The 19596-nt window shown below is 37.0% G+C and overlaps 1 protein-coding gene and 1 long non-coding RNA gene across 3 annotated transcripts; one reads left to right on the top strand and one right to left on the bottom strand.

The window, feature by feature from the left end:
- Positions 1-2992: 2992 nt before the first annotated feature.
- LOC126701165 (uncharacterized protein At4g02000-like) lies at positions 2993-3758 on the bottom strand. Its single transcript, XM_050399287.1, has 2 exons — positions 3719-3758; positions 2993-3534 (listed from the first exon to the last, which is right to left on the bottom strand). The coding sequence occupies exons 1-2, from the start codon at positions 3756-3758 to the stop codon at positions 2993-2995; spliced, it is 582 nt and encodes a 193-aa protein (XP_050255244.1).
- Positions 3759-8178: 4420 nt separating this feature from the next.
- LOC126698927 (uncharacterized) lies at positions 8179-8787 on the top strand. 2 transcript variants are annotated; one of them, XR_007646642.1, is made up of 2 exons: positions 8179-8351; positions 8455-8787. It is a non-coding gene; the product is annotated as an uncharacterized LOC126698927 (long non-coding RNA). The 2 variants fall into 2 exon arrangements; XR_007646643.1 differs by having other exon boundaries at positions 8179-8347.
- Positions 8788-19596: the final 10809 nt, after the last annotated feature.

A 19596-nucleotide genomic window follows, 5' to 3' on the forward strand; every position in this document is an offset into this window, starting at 1 on the left:
AAATAACAGCACCGGCGGCGAAATATAGGAACTGGCAGCGAAACCCGAAACCGAACCAACACCAACCCGAAACCCGACGGACCTGAACCGGATGACCTGACCATTAAAACGGGTCGGTTTCGGTTTCGATTTTACCCACCCGAAAAATTCGGGTCGGTTTCGGGTTAGGCACAAACCCGACCCGGCCCGACCCGTGGACAACCCTACGTACAGGAATGTCAGTAACATGGGAATTGCAAGGATGACCAGCTCGGTCCACGCTGTCACCATCTTCCTTCTCCATTGGAGCTTTCCCATCCTTAATAGTGTACGGGCAACTCTCCCGCCGGTGACCCATTCTCCCACACGAAAAACACAACCTATTAATGCCTTCATAAGTTATTGGTTGCTCAAACCTCCCAATCAATACCGTGTCAATAAGGGGCTTATCAACATCAACTTGCATACACAGTCGAGCAAATCTTCCTCTGGTTTCAGAAGCAGTATGAGTGTCCACTCTTAGAACATTACCAATAGCTTTTCCTATCTGGTGTAATGCCTCGGCGTTATAAAACTCAATGGGCAGTTCATTGAGTCTAATCCATACTGCCACTGAGGAAACGTTAGCCGAAGATAGTTTAAAATATGGCTCCCACGGTCTAATGGACAAGAAATGCTCACCTATGAACCACGGGCCCTTTTTTAACACGGCTTCAAAATCCTCCTTTTGTGCGAATCTGATGAGGAAAAAATCATTGCGAAGTCCAACGCAATCCAATCGTTCCATTGGTTTCTAGAGACTATGATTTTTTGCATGTAGGATGTTGAAGCCCACTGTTCTACCATAGACCTTCACTATTAAAGCTTTATACCAAGGAGACCTGATCTGTTGTTTGAACTCCTTAGTAAACTTCACCGCAGCCAGCCCTACACAAAGCTCTTTAACTTCTTCTTCATCCGATTCCACATCATCCTCCATGAGTTTCGCAAACTTGAAAGCTTGTGTATAAGCTCTCGGTATCTCACCCACCAATTTATCCTTGAAGGACAGCGGTGGGGAAGGCGGTTGGAAAGCATGACCCTGATCAAACTGAGGGCGCCCCATCCCTTGGCCATCACCAAACCCCATGTGGTTCACATTTTTAACTTTTTTATTGCTCCGGGCAAGCTCAGCCTCCTCCTCACGAGAGAGAGGGGCCAACAAAGGTAAAGACATTCATAGGGAATAGACTAGTATGGAAAGAAAAAACCCAACTAGTACGGAGAGCGTCTCACGGGACAAAACATATGTTATATATACACATGTTATGATATGATTCATTGTATCATAACATGTGTATATATAGTAGACTTAAACACTAAACTAATAGACTTCTAGTAAAAAGAGGAGACTTGGCTTGCACACAAAGTAGAATTAGGCTTAGGCTTATGCTAATGGGCTAATATATCTCTAACAGTTGTGATATGTTTGCTCCGCAATAAAACATATAAAAATGTATTGAGGTATGAATTTAATGCTTTTTTTGTGAAAAATTTATTGCTTTGTTCTGATAAGTTTGCTCCCAAATAAAATATATAAAGGTGTTTGCTCCCAAATAAAATGTGTAGTGATATATGTTTTTTTTTTTTTTTTGTTATTATATTCTAAATTTACATGTGTATATGTATATATGTATATATATATATATATATATAATATGATAGGAATAAGTAATATATTCATCTTTATATTGGTAACTATGTCTAATTTCTAATTATATTTGTGCCTAGAAGTGGGGAAGCTTTGTAATAAAGCATACCATAGGCCTTTAAGAATACATAAAAAATTGTACACATAAGATAATTATTGTATTGTAAATTCCTTAATATTTTATTTCTAACATTTATATTTTTCATAAAATTATTGTAGTTATTTGCAATTCAAGTGATATTGAAGGAATTGAAGATTGTTTGTTTATTGAACGACTAGAAAATAGTGATGACAATTTGTTGGATAAGGTGGCATATACTGAAAATGAAGCATACAATTTATACAATAATTATGAATTACGAACAGGTTTTAGTATACGGAAAGGAAAGCCTGGATATTTTAATGGGACAAAGAATATAAGGTAACGTGAATTTCTATGTTCTAAGGAGGGTTTTAAAATAGATGAAGATCCTTGTGAAGAGGAAAATTGGAAGAAACTAGAGACTAGAACTGGCTGTAAAGCATTTATTCGTTTCACAGTTGAAAATGATGTGTGGAGGGTTATTGCATTTAATCCAGAGCATAATCATGAACTTGCACTACCATCAGAGAGACATTTGTTAAGATCGGGTTGTCGTATTTCAAAACCTAAGGCAGGTTTAATTGATTCCATGGTGAATGCTGGTATAAATACAAAAAATACTTATTTGTATTTAACAGAAGAAGTTAGAGGGAGTGAAAATGTGGGCTTCACTGAAAAAGATTGTTATAACCATGTGAACACAAAAAAGATGTCAACGATTAATGTTGGAGATGCTCTATTGAATCATTTAAAGAAAAGACAAATAGAAGATCCCATGTTTTTTTACATTGTTCAAGTAGATCAAGAAAATCGAATAACAAATTATTTTTGGAAAAATAAGAGATCAAGGATTGATTATGATTATTTAAGAAATGTTGTAAACAAGACAATCATTCAAGTAACAATATTAAAGAGACCGAGATAATGTAACGTAATAATAATCTACGTAACGCTAATACAATTATATCCAAAAGATAAAGAAACGATAGTTTTAAAAGCATTTGTCAAAAGATGCTATTGGGAGTTGGATTTTTTTTTTTCCACGTGACTGGCTTCGTAGGAGGGGGAGTGGGTCCGTGGCTTGTGTCCTTATTTTGAACAGTCCCATGCACACGTATGGTCTCTTTCAGCTCTGCCGATAGTGTTCAAATCAACGTCCACAGTACGATGCACATGTGTTACGTCCTTCATCGCCTGTGGGTCAACTCTTCGAACAATGGGAAAATTTTCCGAACCAGTGTCTACGGTAATATTTGGCTGGGATTCTGAGTATCCTTGTGGATGATATCCAAGACTGGATTCCTACCATGATTAGTCTCCTCCCTCCCAGCCAACACGTTAGTTCGTGCCCTATTAAACACCGCTCCTGTGTCTGTCGATTCAGCCGGTTGTCTTCTTGGTGGACTACTTGCTAGGTGATCCTCATCCTTAGCCCGACGCCGTCCACCAGCTTTCATCCACTCCCCATATGGAGTTTCATCCCCCATAGTCTCTGGGTTCAAGTAACAACATGTCTTCATCTCATGGCCGAGCCGACCACATGAAAAACAGAGTCCATTAATCCGCTCATACTTGAAAGCGATCCAAACCCGATCCCCTTCCGAACTAATCACCGGATCACCCCGGCGAAGCGGCAGGGAGACCGGTATATCCACTCTGATGCGGAGAAAGCTAGCCTGCTCCGATGCGAACGCCGTCTTATCGATGGCCACCACAGTTTCGAGGCCTTTACCGATATCCCAAGCTGCCTCCTCATTGAGAAGATCGAACGGCAAACCCCACACTTAGACCCAGAAAGGAATGCGGGTGAACTTGATGTTGGCGTGAGCTGTTAATGATTGAAGAAAGTATAGGCCAGATTGTTTAGAATCCCTTCTCTTAAGGGCCAACCATTATAGTAGTCGTAATTTGTGTATAGCCTAGTTTAGCTTCTAGATCATTCTCTTTGTACTGCTATATAACCATACTTGTCTCTGTACAGAAATATATGAGAAATCTTTTTGACATGGTATCAGAGCAAAATCCTAGGACTTACTCTACAACCAAACCCAACCCCAAACACTGATCTGCAGCCATGGTGAACCCAACTGATGTGGTACAAATTGGCGGCAACTTCACAGATTCTATCCTAGAATATTTGACGGCAAGAATGACTGAAGTCTTGACCAAAAATCAAACCCAAACCCACCTACCGACCTATGATGCTTCCGATGCACAAATCGGCATTAAGTTGGATGGCACCAACTATGCCCTCTGGTCCCAAATTGTTAAGATGTATATCTCAGGCAAAGACAAATTGTGATATATCAATGGTGACTTTCTGCAACCTGAACCCACAGATCCGACTTTCCGACGATGGCGAACTGAGAATGCAATTGTCAAAGGGTGGCTGACCAATTCTATGGACCCGTCCTTGATCAGTAATTTCGTTCGCTTCCCAACTGCAAAACTAGTATGGGATTCTGTTGCTACTACTTATTTTGATGGAACTGATACTTCACAAGTATATGATCTAAAAAGACGGGTGACTAAAATGAGACAAGCCGGAGGATCCATTGAAAAATATTACAATGATTTTCAAGGCTTATGGAGAGAAATTGATTTCCAGCGTCCTAACCCGATGAACTGTGCCACTAATATACAAAAATATAATACAATCCTACAAGAAGACGGAGTTTATACATTTCTTGATGGATTGGATGATCAGCTGGACAAGATTCAAAGTGATGTGCTACAGATACGTCCTTTCCCTACCGTAGAACAGGCCTATGCTCATGTTCGACGGGAGGAGATCCGGCAGGAGTGATGCTGACGGGTACAGACATGACTGGAGCTGTTATGGCATCAGAAGGAGTCAAGATAGGGCAACAACAACCACCCTTTCTTTAGTTATCCAAAAATGGCTCTACGGGTGGTGGGAAACTGAATACTAACATCAAAGCTAAGGTTCAATAAGAAGGAGGAGGCTGTACTCATTGTGGGAGCATGAAACATACCTGTGAAACTTGTTTCAAGTTACATGGGTACCTAGACTGGTGGAATGAGTACAAGGCCTAGAAAAATCGTGATACTGCCTCTAATGAAGGGCCTGGTCGGGCTGCCCTGGTAACTGCAGCACCTCAGTTATCTCTTACCTCACAAATAGAGTCTTCGAGTGATGAAACTCATCTCAATGATCAAGGTAACTGTGGTTATGCCCTACTTAGTTCTATCCAGAATGATTACAATGGCTGGATAATTAACTCTAGGGCCACAGATCATATGACATTCAATTCAGATGATTTTATTGAAGTTACCCAACCAAGGCAAACTGATATTGCGAATGCTAATGGGGTTACATATCCAGTTACAGGGGCTGGAACTGTTGCCTTATCACCATCTCTTTCTTTATCTAATACTTTATTAGTTCCATCCCTCTCAAATAAATTGATGTCAGTAGGACAAGTTACTGAGGAACTAAATTGTGTTGCACTAATATATCCTACCTTTTGTCTTCTTCAGGATATTCTCAACAAGGAGATCATTGAGCATGGTACTAAGAAGGGGGGTTATATTACATGGATGATTTCAGCTCTGGTTAGGCTCATCATATGCACCATGCAAGCATTAAGGAGAGACAGATTTGGCTATGGCATCGACGCTTGGGGCATCTGTCATTTAGCTATATGAAATACTTGTTTCCAGATTTATTTTCCAAATTACCTAACTCTGGCTTTAAATGTGATACTTGCATTCTAGTCAAAAGTTATCGTGTTTTTTTATGGCATAGACTACCAAGAAACGTTCTCACCTGTGGCAAAGCTAAAAACGATCAGAGTCTTGTTTTCTCTTGCAGCAAATTTGAACTGGCCGTTACATCAATTTGACGTAAAGAATGCATTTCTTCATGGTGATCTAAAGGAGGAAGTTTACATGGATATTCTATGAAGCACGGGTGCGTTTCAGGACTCGGGTGCGGGTGCGGGACTCGGCGATTAAAAAATTATTAAAAATATTTTTATTTATATTTTCTATATATTTTTACTATTAAAATATTCTTAAAAAACACATTAATATACTTGATTCACAAAACAAAGAAAGAATAAGGCAAGAAACGTATCTGAGGCCGAAATTTCGGTCTCTCCGGCAATTTTCACGGCCGATTTCGGCCTGTTTCGGCCGATTCCGGCCTGTTTCGGCCGTATCGGTCGCCGGCCGATATTGACCGATATGGCCAATACGGACTGAGTCGGCCCGATTTGGGCCGCGTCGGCGTCGATTTCAGCCGCGTCGGCCCTCGTCGGCCCGATTCGGGGCTGCCACGTGGCGGGACGCAGCACGGACGCGCGGTCTGCGGCGTCCCTCCCACGTCGCCGCGTCGGACGCGGGTGCGCTGGGCTGGATGCCGCGTCCCTGCATCCCAGTGGATATTCCACCAGGATACATGACATCTTCAAAGACTGAGGTTGTGTGTAAGCTGCAAAAGGCACTATACGGGCTAAAACAATCACCCCGTGCATGGTTTTGGTCGGTTTAGCTTGGTTATGAGAAAGTATGGTTTTACCCAAAGCAATTCAGATCATACTCTATTCTTGAAACACCGACGAGGAAAGGTAACAGATCTAATTATATATGTAGATTACATGATTATTATAGGAGATGACATCGAAGAGATCTCTAGACTTCAAGGACAACTGGCAACTGAATTTGAAATGAAGAACCTCGAAGGACTCAATATTTTTTGGGAATTGAGGTAACCACATCGAAACAGGGTATATTTCTTTCTCAAAGGAAATATGTGTTAGATTTGTTTTCTGAAGTAGGACTACTAGACTGTAAACCAGCTGATACGCCAATTGTTCAGAATCAATAACTTGGAGAGTATTCAGATCATGTGCCAACAAATAAAGAGAGGTATCAAAGATTAGTGGGTAAGCTAATCTATTTATCCCATACTCGCCTAGATATAGCCTATGCTGCAAGCGTAGTGAGTCAATTTATGCATTGTTCTAGTGAAGATCATATGGATGCAGTAATTTGGATTCTTCGCTACCTAAAGTCCTCTCCTGGAAAAGGGCTTATGTTCTCCAAAAATAATCATCTAGACATTGAGGGTTATACAGATGCAGATTGGGCGGGAAACTTTTCTGACAGGAAATCCATATCAGGCTACTTTACGTAGGAGGAAATCTTGTTACATGGAGAAGCAAGAAGCAAAAGGTGGTGGCATTATCCAGTGCTGAAGTTGAGTTTAGAGGAATGGTCAAGGGCATCTGTGAACTTCTTTGGCGTAAAAGGTTGCTAACTGAGATTGGCTTTGCTCCTAGTTCCAAATTGGAACTGTTTTGTGACAACAAAGCATTCATTGATATTGCCCATAATCCAATCAAACATGACCCTACTAAACATGTGGAAGTGGATAGAAATTTCATCAAACAGAATCTCGAAGAAAAGATAATTCGATTTCCATTTGTTAGGTTTGAAGATCAACTGGCAAACATTCTTACAAAGGTTATTTCCAGCAAAGTCTTCTACAGCTCACTTGATAAGTTGCGTATGAAAGATATATATGCATCAACTTGAGGGGGAGTGTTGGCGTGAGTTGTCAATGATTGGAGAAATTATAGGCCAGATTGTTTAGAATCCCTTCTCTTAAGGGTCAACCATTATAGTAGCTGTAATTTGTGTATAACCTAGTTTAGGTTCTAGATCATTCTCTTTGTACTGCTATATAACCGTACTTGTCTTTGTACAGAAATATATGAAATATATGAGAAATCTTTTTGACACTTGACAGTGCATGGTATCATACCCTTCTCCCATCTTCGAATCACTAGCATGTGGTTGTCGAAACTCCATGGGCCGTTCTCTAGAACCCACTGGAGTTGGCTTTCCAGTTGAAATTTAAATTGGAGCAAACCATCCCCGACGTCGACTATCTTAAGGGCGCTGCCCATCTTCCATACAGACCGGAGGACAGTCTTCGCCGCCCTTTGATTGATCTGTTTATCCGTTAAGAATCGGCCGAGAAGGCTGAGAGAGCATTCTTCCAACGTCTAGGCTCGATATAGGAGAGCGTTGCCGAAGAGGGGGAAGGGTGAGGTAAGCGTACACGGCGGTGAAAGGGACGTGACGTGACCCAGGCAGCGAGAAAAGAACCCGCGGCGGTAAAGAAAACTCACCCTAGGTGAGAGAGAACACTCCTACGAAGAGGAGAAGAAAGTTAACGGATTAAACTGGCGGGCGTTTGAAATTTTTTCTGAGATAATTTAGTTTAAATGGCTCAGTATACTGACGTGTCTCTTTAGGCCAGATTTGGAGTTCCTTAAATGCTGCGGTCTGGGGTCCATCCCTTGTGAGGGGAGGATGCATGTGCATGTTCTCGAGACATGCAATATCCGCCTATAAATACGCGCCAAGAGCAGGGTTAGTCATCCGTCTCCTCTCATTACTCACTTCATAATTTTCTTCCGTCAAAGGTAATGCTGTCGCAGCGGTAATGTTGTTACCGCTTTAGAAATTTCACGGCAGGTAACGCATTACTGGTGTGACAGCATTACCTATGGATACGGAATTTCAGTTATATTTAAGGATTTGCAGTGGTTCGACTGGAGACAGTGGGTATTTGTTGTTTAATATGCTTATTTTTATTGATATGTATGATTTTGGATTTTATTTTTTTGTTTGATTTTATTTTTTCACTATTTCTTTGATTGTTTACTAGATCGTTGGCCCTTCAACCTCCTCAAGGGGACACGCGCCACCGTTCATCGAGGATCTCTCTACCCTTTTGGTTGCTTCAGACCTAGAGTTGTTCTCTGTGATCAGAAGGTTTTTTATGTTTCTTTTTCTTTTTCTTTTTCTTGGATCTTCTTGTTACCAACGTTTGTTTGGAAATACACGATCTGTAATTTTTGTTCGTTCTAGTTAGAAATCCAATTTTCGGATGTAAAAGAGAGAGCGAGAAAATGAAAGAATTTGTTAAAAACTATGGTTTTATCCGTCTCTGGATGCGCCGGTGACTCCTTCAAATAAACTAACAATATGTTATTCCGGCCGATTTTTATATATATATATATATATATATATATAATTTTTTTTTTTTTTTTTTTTTTTAGATTTCTGAAAATTAAACCAAATAAATTTTTTGAAAATTAAAGACTCGGTATCGTTATTTTGGTAATATTGTTTATATTTTTTAGAAATATATGTGAAAAAAAATTATGTAAAAATATGTGTAATATTGTTTAAGCACAGATTTAAAGATTTGTTTGGTAACGTTATTCTAATAATATTGTTTATATTTTTTGAGAGATGTTACGTCTATAACATTTTTACAACAAATTACGGGTGATTAGTTGTTATTGGTTCAAATTTGAAACTAACACTAAGATTACTTTTTTGCCCCAACAATAACAACTTGCCACTTAGAATTTGTTGTAAAAATTTCTCATATTTTTTAGAAATACATGTGAATAAAAAATTATGTGAAAATATGTGTAATATTGTTTAAACACTGAAAATTGTGTTTTAAACAAACACTGCTTTGAAGAAGATTCTTTCAAGGGTGGAGAGGGCCTGTTTGGCCACCAAGTTCAAACAACAATTTTCTTATCTATATATATATATATAACCGAAATCTTTGCTGGCATCATAATTTTCCACGTCAATATAAAAAATAAAAAATAAATAAAAATTATAACTCCTCAAAACTCTAGCAACCTTACCCCTCTCTCAAGTTAAGAAATATAAAGTCACGGTTTCTGCAAACTCTCTCTTTCTCCAGACGCAGGAAGCCCTAAAGCATTCAAGATTTACAAAACCCTAGCAACCTTACCCCTCTCTCAAGTTAAGAAATATAAAGTCACGATTTCTGCAAACTCTCTCTCTCTAGACGTAGGAAGCCCTAAAGCATTCAAGATCTACAATGCACGGTATAGATTTTAGCTTATAAAGTTCAGCTTTTGTAAGGTTAGTTTGTTTATATATTTAGTCCTTATGTTTAGGTTTAGGTTTTAAGAGATTTATATATTACTACTATGTGGCTGAATTTCCCGTGACATCAGTTTTATGTTTTTTTTTTTTTAATTTGTTTTATATAAGGTTAGTTTGTTTACATCAGTTCTTTATTTCAAAGATATGACTTTTATTTTTACCGTAAGAACTATGTAGGTATGTATCCCTTGCAAGCACACATGAACTTAAATTGTCTTTTAATATATATGTATGCTTTATCATTTTCTAATAATTTTTCCGTGCATCGCACAGATTAACGACTAATTTTAAATAAAATTATACACATTTTCACACACTTTCTTACCCACACATATTTCAAAAAACTTCAAGGAACCCCTACCAAATTCCTAACTTTGGAAATGGTGCACTGAAATTAAAAATTCTCGGAACGCGAACCAAGGAAGAAAAAAGTGGTGGACTGAAATCTTGGTGGGATTATCAAAATATCCTAAAGATTTTTTCTTTTGGTGGGAAGCAACTCGTACTAAAGTTGGAAGCAACTCATACTAAAGTTTTTTTCTTTTGGTGGGATTATCAAAATATTCTAAAGATTTTTTCTTTTTCTTTTTTTATAGAAAGATGCCTTGAAGATTTGTTTAAAGAACATGCGGCGGGATTGAACTTTGGAAATTTAAAATAATAAATAAAATAATAAACCGTGCAGTGGATGAGCCTGACCCGAAGTTGGCAGGTGTGGAAAAAACATCGCTAGTCTCTGGACTCTCTACCGACTCCTTTGTGAGAGCCTTGAACCACTTAAGAATTAAATAAAGGGAAAAATTCAAGAAAAATGTTTAAAAGATTTTAAATTTGTATTGGTAAAAGATTCTAAGAAATATTATTTTTATAGTAATAAATTTTTTATAACAAACCCTAGCAGGTAAAAAAACGATCTTAATGATGAGTAAAGAAGAGAATTATTATGTCCTTCTTACATAAGGTTTGTCATAAAATTATTTTGAAAATATAACCCGCATAGCATTATTTTAAGATTTTAAATTAGGTCTAAAATAGAAATTTAAATGAATATTTTTCATTTGTTTTAAATGAATTTACAAGTTTTTATTTTAAGAATTACTTGTTGCTAACTCACGCGACCTGGCCCGACCCGAAAAAATACCCGACCCGAACCCGATTATTTTGGCCCGAAGCAAAAATGGGTTGACCCGTGACCCGATCCATGTTTTGTGTAGGTCAACCCTACCTGACTCGCGACCCGACCCGAACCCGAACCATTTTTTTAAAACTTTTTTTTTTGGTAAAAAAAATAGTGAAATTAAGACAATATTGGTTTAATTGTTTATTGTGAGCTTTAAGGAAACAATTGATACATTTACATAACTGCATGCAAATTAATTGAAAAATAAATGGTTGAGCATTCTGTAATGAGTAAAGATTTTTAGATATCAAATAGCAAAGTACATGCTAAGATAATCTGGTTACAGTAAAGTTAAAAACAGATTTAAAATTGTAGATATGTGTGAGACACATTCACAAGTGTGAAAATAGTAAAACCAAAGTATCAAATTAGCATAAATTATGAATGCTTAGATCTATTTTTTAACAATTTATGTTCAAAATAAACGGTTTTTCAAAATAAATTATGATATTTCCTAGAGTGTGTGCTGCTTAACAATGATATGATCTTCATAAAAGAGACTAGGTATAAATAAGTAAGCAATCAAACTTTAATGTATATCTCAAATTGAAATAGAGTATCAACTACAATTGATAATAGATTATAAAATTAATTTTTAAAGTTGTAACTTTCTTATATGTTTTTATTCTTTATCAAATGAGTTATCCAATAAGTCATTTGTAAATTTTTTTTTTTTGGAATGTTGATATTGTGTAAAAATAAAACTTGTATATTTGTTTTACTTATCTTTGTGTTGTTTTGTTTTAGATAGCAATGTTAGGATTTGTATAATTTTAAAATTATTGAATAAATATTAATAAGTTTAATTGAGTTTATTCTTGATATAAGTAGTGAATTCAAAATAATACATTTTACATCAAGTAATATGTTGCATAACTATCCAAATGACAAATACATATTGTTTTCTTTATAAAAAAAATAAAAAATAAAAAATTTCATGTGAAAAATACGGGTCAATCCGACCCGACCCAATCCGACCCGACCCACGACCCGATTGACCCGAACCCGATTTCAACCCGCTTAAAATGACCCGTTTTGACCCGTGACCTGTTTGACCAGTGACCCGATTGACCCGACCCGAACCTGACTCGACCCGCCCGTTTTGCCATGTCTACGCAATGCACGGAGAGTCTTTACATAAATGTGAAACATATATAACATAAGCAAAATCATCTTGATTTATTTTTCTTCTGTTGAATGCATTTTTCATTCGTAATTTAAGATGTTACTTTAAATCTAAATATATTCCAATCAAATAATGGTGTCTTGTGCTAAGACAAAATAAAATTAATTTTGCCAAATTCAACATTAGCTTCTATTTGGCAAATCCCAATAGCTGAGCAAAAGAAAATTGCCAAAATCCCATTTCTTAATTCCTTAACCTTCTTGAACTTCCACACTAACCAGGCAAAGAGGAAAAAAAAGAAATCTGAAATTTAGGAGTATGGACCGTCTAACCAAATTAAGACCAAATTAAGCGTAGTTTTAAAAAATAATTGGCTTAAATTTTGAATAACATCCCATCTACCAAACAAAGAAAAAAGAGCAAAGTAATAATATTATTATCTAAAAGAGTTGAAAGAAAGGCATGCGAAATTTGAGATCTCTTTTTTTTTTTTTTTGGTTAAAAAAAATGGAATGCACGAGACTCCAATCTACCAAATTACAAAATTATCATATTATTGTAGTGATATTACTATTTAGGGTAAATTTCACAAACCTACCCTGAGGTTTGTGATAATAACAACCTAGTCCAAAACATTTTAAAACCTACCGATTTGGTCCTCAAAAGACAACTTTGCCCCTAACTTTGTTCTCTCTTCACTCTCATCTTGTTCCTCTCCCTATCACTTAACCATTATATTGTTTCATCAACCAAATCAGCCTACAAAAACTGGATGAAAAGTAAAAACCAAACTCTACCAATAAAAGCAAAACCCACACCACATGGCCAACCACGAAACATATACTACCCTAATTATCACAACCAAATCAACAAAAACCATAAGATCCAGATTTCTATTTCCCTATCCTCAAATTATAAGGTAGAAACTAATATTACAGACACAAACACATGACAGGGAAAAAGAATCCAAATTGCAATCTGAAACAAAAATACCCCACACGAATTTACATTTTGAAAACCCCGAATAACTTGGATCATAAAAAATCCACTTTTGGAGGTTACAAAGTCATTGTGGAATAGTAATACAAAGCCAAACCCCAAGAACAATGAGGGTCGTACAAAACAAGGCGTTGCCCAAGTGGGTCTCTTCCCCTAACAGCATTTCAAACACAGCAGTGGCAGAAAATGTGGTGGCATTGATGACAGGCACGGTGAGAGAGATAAGAGTGTGGCTTAGAATGAATAACAAAGAAAGTACTGGAGGCCTCAAAGAAGAGAGAGAGAGAGAATCTTACAACAAAGGTAGAAAAAGTTACAATAAACAATATGTCAAGCACAAATTATTCTCATATAGACACAAATCTTACGCTAACACATCACTCTGCACATCCCCATCATATTTTTTGCAAGCCCATACACAACCTCCTTCACTCTTCAGAGCATAAGGAACCATGTCATCAAAGTACATAAACTAATAGGGATGATACTTCTTAAAATGAAGTTTAATGAAATCTATTTTAAATTAAATCATATGAAGTATGCTGGCCAACTTCATTCGTTTCTTTTCATATTGAAGCAACAATTCATATCCTTAACTGTGCACATTCATAGGCATTTACTCCATAGAATTAGAACTGCAACAAGCATGCTAAACAGTATGGTTATTGTGAAACCACTCTATTGAAGCAAATGCAATAATTGACAATGAAAATGAAATCACAAAACCTCAAATCAACTAAGCCTTTAGGGTTGGTGTAGGGATCCTTCTTCAACTAATTGGGGTTGATGACATTTATTAAGTTCCCCCATTCTACCCTAACTAAAACCATACTCTCAATACCAAGTTAAATTTCCACAAACATGGTTAGAGATACAACTTTGGGGCCCAGATTCATTGTATTACCCTCGTTGAAACATACCAAGAGTTACGGTCCTAATATTGTACACGTAATCCTAACTATACTACTGCAACCTTACAGTTAGTCTAGGATTAGCCTACTATATATACCATTTAATGGGTACATTGTAAAACAAAGAGCTCAATAATAAAAATGTAATTGGTCAGGGCTTTATGTTGTGATTCATAAAATCGTCCACATCAAATTCTAGTGAGACGAAGCATTAAGTGCCCGTTTAGTACTAACACGATATCAAACCGCACTTGTTCAAGCTACATTCACTCTTTTTACATACAATTTTTGAAATTTTTTTTTTCAAACAACCGCATTTTCAAAAAGCTGTAAAAATAAGTTGTACCAAACAGATACTAAAGTCATTTAAACAAAATTGCATGACTACTTATGCTCATTTGAACTTTCTTTCAAACTGGTTTGGATGAAAGTTCTATCCTTTTTATATTTAACTTAAATAAAATAAAATTCTAATGAAAACCCAGATAAGGAAAAATTGATATATAAGTTCAAAAGTAATAAACAGTGGAGAAAATTACCTGACCCGGATTTGATTTGGGATAAGAGAGTGACTCAAGCTCCGACACTCTGGCTTGCAGAGCATCAAGTTCTTTCACCTACCCACACAAAAAAAAAAAAAAAAAAAAAAAAAAAAAAAAAAAACAGCCACTTAGAGTTGAATATAATTGATAAGGGTGTGTGGTTGGTTAGTGGGTTAGTAGTACTACTTACATCAGAGAGAAGAGCATAGCGATCAACCCACAAGTCTCTCCAGATGAACCGGGAAATTGTGGCTCCTGTAGCTGAAAATCCTAGACCCAACCACACCAATCGAGTCCTTATCATCTTCTTCTCCTCCTAGTTTTTCTTTTTTTTTCTTCTTTGCTTTGCTTTGCTTTTCCTTTGCTTTTGTTTTTTCAAATCACAGAATGAGAGAGATTGAAGAAGACGATTAATTTAATGGGCCTAAGCACAGTTTACTGGAGGATTCTGGCCCTTTGCCCTTTCTGGGAAACATATTTGGCATAATGCCCCTGTTTCGAAACTATATAGGGGCGTGCCCCTGTTTGTATACTCGATCTCCGTAACGGCGAGTTACTTAAGTAACTCGATTATGAAGAAACCGAGTTACGGGCAGGTTCTTGCCACGCTGGTGTTCCAGCTTGGCTTTTGGGCAATAAAATATTCCAGCGTTACTGTTTGGAACTCGTCAATGCGGAAAACGAGTACGTAAAACCCGAATAACCGATAATCGAGTTATTTGGTTTACTCGGTTATTATATAACCGAGTTTTATGCGATTCTGACGCCATTTCACATCAGTTGTACACACGTGAATCAGAACCCGATTAATAGGAAATCGAGTTATTAATACTCGGTTCTTTTATAATCGAGTTCTTCTGCTATATGCAGTTCTCCTCATCATTTTCAGATATTCTCCTCATTCTTAGAATTTTCGGTCAGGGGCACGCGTTTTCTCTCCTTCATCTCAGGTTTTCCTAACTCATTCTCTTCTTTGAAATACATTGAGAATTTTATTATTGTGTTGGTAAACATAGTTGTAGATATTATAAAAATTTATCAATCATAATGTATGTTTTTTGTTAGAGTTTAATTTTCATTTAATAATTTGTATTACTTATGCTGTGGTATTTTCTTGAATGAGGGTTATGTGTATTTTCTTGAATGGTATTTTAGAGGTATATTAGTTGTTTGGTGTTGTTTGATGTTACAAGAAACGTACGAGGATCAATAGAAATGGTGATAAATGTTATGTGTGTACATTGGGTTATATTGCGTGTTATGTGTGTAATGGTTATGGTAAAATTTGAGTGTTAGTATTTAATTTTTAGCATGTAATAGTACACAAATTGATGAATGTCTTTGTCATGTACCGGAGGCGGAGTCGGGGGGGGGGGGGGGAGGAGAGGGGGCAAGTGCCCCCCTTGACTTGTCCAAAAATATTCCATATGTACTACTATTAGGGAATATTTAGAATGCTTTACCCTCCTTGATGCAGAAAATAAACACAAATCAGGAAAAAAGCTTCCTGGCCCTGCTGAAATAGAGGGAAAATGACAAGCTTACCTAAGTCAATGACACCGTGTAAGGAAAAAAAATAGGAAACAAGGAAAGTTTCGTGACAGAAGCAAAAATAATTAGAAGAATTTCCGTTAGGCACAATAACACACACCAAGAGCTTTAACTTGTTAGCTGTTAGCTTTTAATTATCATGCACTTAAGCCTAGCATAATAATAATGCATTGTAGTGTCTTTCTTATATGTCAATCGATAGTCCTATATTGTACACAATTTTTTTTTTTTTTTTTTTTTTTTTTTTGGTCCTCAATTTGTTGACATTTCAGTTTTAAATTGTGGGTTTATGCTATGAACTAAAATTTTAATTAGTTTGTAAAATAAAAAGAAAGTCGAACTTTTCCTATAGTTTCAAAAACAATCAAGAAAAGATAGTGAGATGTGTATACAACTTTGCAAGTAAATTGCTATATTTTAAATATTTTTAAAATTTATTTATTTCCACAATTTATTTTATAGTATTAACTTAAATGTGTAAATATAGTTTACATAGTTTTTGTATGACACTTATAGTTGTTTTTATAATTTTTTTGAATATATATATATAATTTTTTTTGGGTTAATATTGACTTCTAAGCTTGCCCCCCCTGAATTGAAATCCTACCTCTGCCACTGTCATGTACCATCTTATGCAGCATTACATTATTTACCAACAATTGATGCACACTATTAACTTGATCAGTTGATGTTATTGTATTCAGTGTCAATGTCTGGTTCTGGCAACCCACAACTCTATAGGCCTCACGATGTGTTCACTGCTATGGGTCGTTGCTGGGTATTGGAAGATGAGTTTAGCTATCCAATCAATCCAAATCTGCGAAATAGTGCTTATGTTCACAATACCATGAGACAGGAGTGAGATTGGTTATTTTGTGAACAACAAATGTTTTATGATGAGTTGACTGGTTTTAAGTTGCCAGTGCCTCGGCGACTCGCATCACAGATGCCTAGAGACACGATTGACGAACTTCGTAAAGCATTGAACCGCATAAGAGAAGAAAATAATCGAATGAAGATACGTCTTAATCGATATCGGACCCAAGTCGAGATTCGAGAGTCAGTGGAGGGAGGGTGGTACGAGCACGCACAATTCATGCAATCACTTCTTGCTGATCCCATTTATCAGTCAGACGTGGAGATGTCAGATGAAGACTAATCGTGTCGTGGTGTAATTAGACTTTGTTATTTAACTATTTTTGTTAACTATGTTTTAAATGTATGTGGGTCACTGTTGTTGCATTTGTACTATGTAAACCTTATTATTGATTGTGAGGACCATGCACATTATTCGTAATCTACTTTATTCCCACAGAACGCATAAAAGTCAAATATTCCCACACATGATTGATGTTTTTCAATAAGCACCTAGAACATAACAATAAGCACGTACAACATAACACAGAAAACTTAAAGTAACTTACGATGTCACCAATATGCATGCATTGCATATCGAACACTAATGCTACTAACATTATTGACTTAACCTAGACATAACACACATACCACATAGGCATTCACTCTGACAGGTAGTCCTCGTAGTTGAGGACATTGTTACGTTCCGTCAGAGTGAGTTGCCGGTTCGTGGCGGCGGCCAGCTCTTCCGCTAGCTGTAGCATGTGATACCTGGACCTACGCAGTATCATCAGATTATTCTCTTTTTTTATTTTTGTCACTGCACGCTCATATTGATGCATATTTTGTCGTGATAGTGTGAGTGAGACACGATCAACAAGAGGCGCTCCAATTCGCACGAGATCATCGTGCAAAGCGTTGGACTCGTTCACACGAAAGTCCCACTCCCGCTGCAGTCCGGCATAGTATTCCCTCTCGTCGGAATCTCTCTCCCTTCTATAGTTATCTGGAAAACGAGGTAGCATCCAATTGCGCATTGACATTGGAAAATGTGACTTATGATCGGTATCTGTAGATGTTTTGCAAGGGTAGATGTAAATGGGAGTGGGACTTTATATAGGAGTTTTGCAAGGGTAGATGTAAATGGGACTAGGACTTTATATAGGAGTTTTGCAAGGGTAAATATTCACGTGGATGTGATTATATGTAAGGGTAAGTATTCACGTGAATAAAGATGATATGTCTCGACATTGTATTGTTTAGTGAGGTGTTGAGGAGCACATACTAACTGCGAACATGACTTGGCTATATAGTGGCACCTGTTGGTGCACGTGGTTCGCTGAGGCAACTGTTTGATATGGATATAGCTTATGCTACAGTAGAAGGCAGGTGATGTGTACTGCAAAGGAGGTTGTGTGTTTATTCACGTGAAGACTATTCAGCATTCCTATGCTTCATCTGACATGACTTGATGAGACAGTGCTGAGTTGCATTAAATGTTTCATAAACTTTTCAAGGATGCTCTGCATCATTGAAAACGGTGCATTGCAAAAATCTGCATATTTGTGTATTGACGAGCGTGTAGGTGATATGACTAGATAGGGTTCACATGAAGACTATTCAGCATTCCTGTGCCTCGTCTGACATGACTTGACGAGACAATGCCGAGCTTTGTTAAATGTATCATAAACTTTTCAGGAATGCTCTGCATCCTTGAAAACGGTGCATTGCGAAAGGATGCATATCTGTGTGCGCATGTGCGTGTAAGTGATATGACTGTATAGGGTTCAACAATGTGACGCACTGTTGAGCAGCACATGCAGCACTGCAAAGTGTATAAGTAGAAATGGTGGACAGCTCACCCCCAAAATCAATGCATAAACTTTGAAGGGATGCTCTGTATTTTCACGTGAGTGTGGATGGGTACTTGTGGTCAGGGTTCAACAGTGCTAAGCTATCCATGGTAGCTACACTCATTGTTCCCTATGGTGGTATTGGCAAGTGGGATTGAATCCCTGTTGATAACAACATTTGGTTTTGTAATGGTTGGCAGGATTTCGTTGAATACCATTCTATCTGTTATGTTTATTTTCTAGTTTTCAGATGTGAAGGAAAATCAAGTTTCCATGTTCTTATATTTGATAAGACTACCACTGATATTCAATATCCACCCAATAACAACTGTAAATTGGAAGATCATCAGCTATAAATAATAGACTTATATGAAGATGATAGAAACATATCCCTTAGCTGATTTGCCCATAAAACATGAAGCCAGACAAAAGTTTGTTACGAAAGTAACAAAAAACTTTCTTCTACATAAAGAGGAAGACAGAATGAGTGGTTGGCCTGATTTGGATGAGTCTGTATGTAATGTATTTATATAAAGTAGGACAGTTGTAGAACTAAGATACACGGATTCGGGTATATGATACAGCAACTGATGGTGTCATATATATGAATTATTTGTATTATTGAATCATATGTGTGGTTAGTATGTGTGGTTTGGATGAGTCTGTATGTATTGGATCTATTAAATTTTTCTACAAGTAATGTGCAATAAATCTAAGTTGGGTGATGAGTGTTATGTGGTTAACATTTCAATTTACACAGAGAGAATATTGGAAACATCAACATTTCTAAGCAGAGGACATTTTCCAACCAAAGCACAAGAATCATATGTAGCAACAAAGAACAACAGGGAAAG

The sequence above is a fragment of the Quercus robur genome, chromosome 9 (assembly GCF_932294415.1).
Source record: "Quercus robur chromosome 9, dhQueRobu3.1, whole genome shotgun sequence".
In the NCBI taxonomy this organism is placed as follows: Eukaryota; Viridiplantae; Streptophyta; class Magnoliopsida; order Fagales; family Fagaceae; genus Quercus; species Quercus robur.

Coding starts and splice junctions, on each gene's coding strand:
- LOC126701165 (XM_050399287.1), bottom strand. CDS start 3,758: ATGTCAAAAAGATTTCTCATATATTTCTGTACAGAGACAA. Junction 3,535..3,718: donor ATATTTCTGTACAGAGACAA/GTATGGTTATAT, acceptor TCTGGGTCTAAG/TGTGGGGTTTGCCGTTCGAT.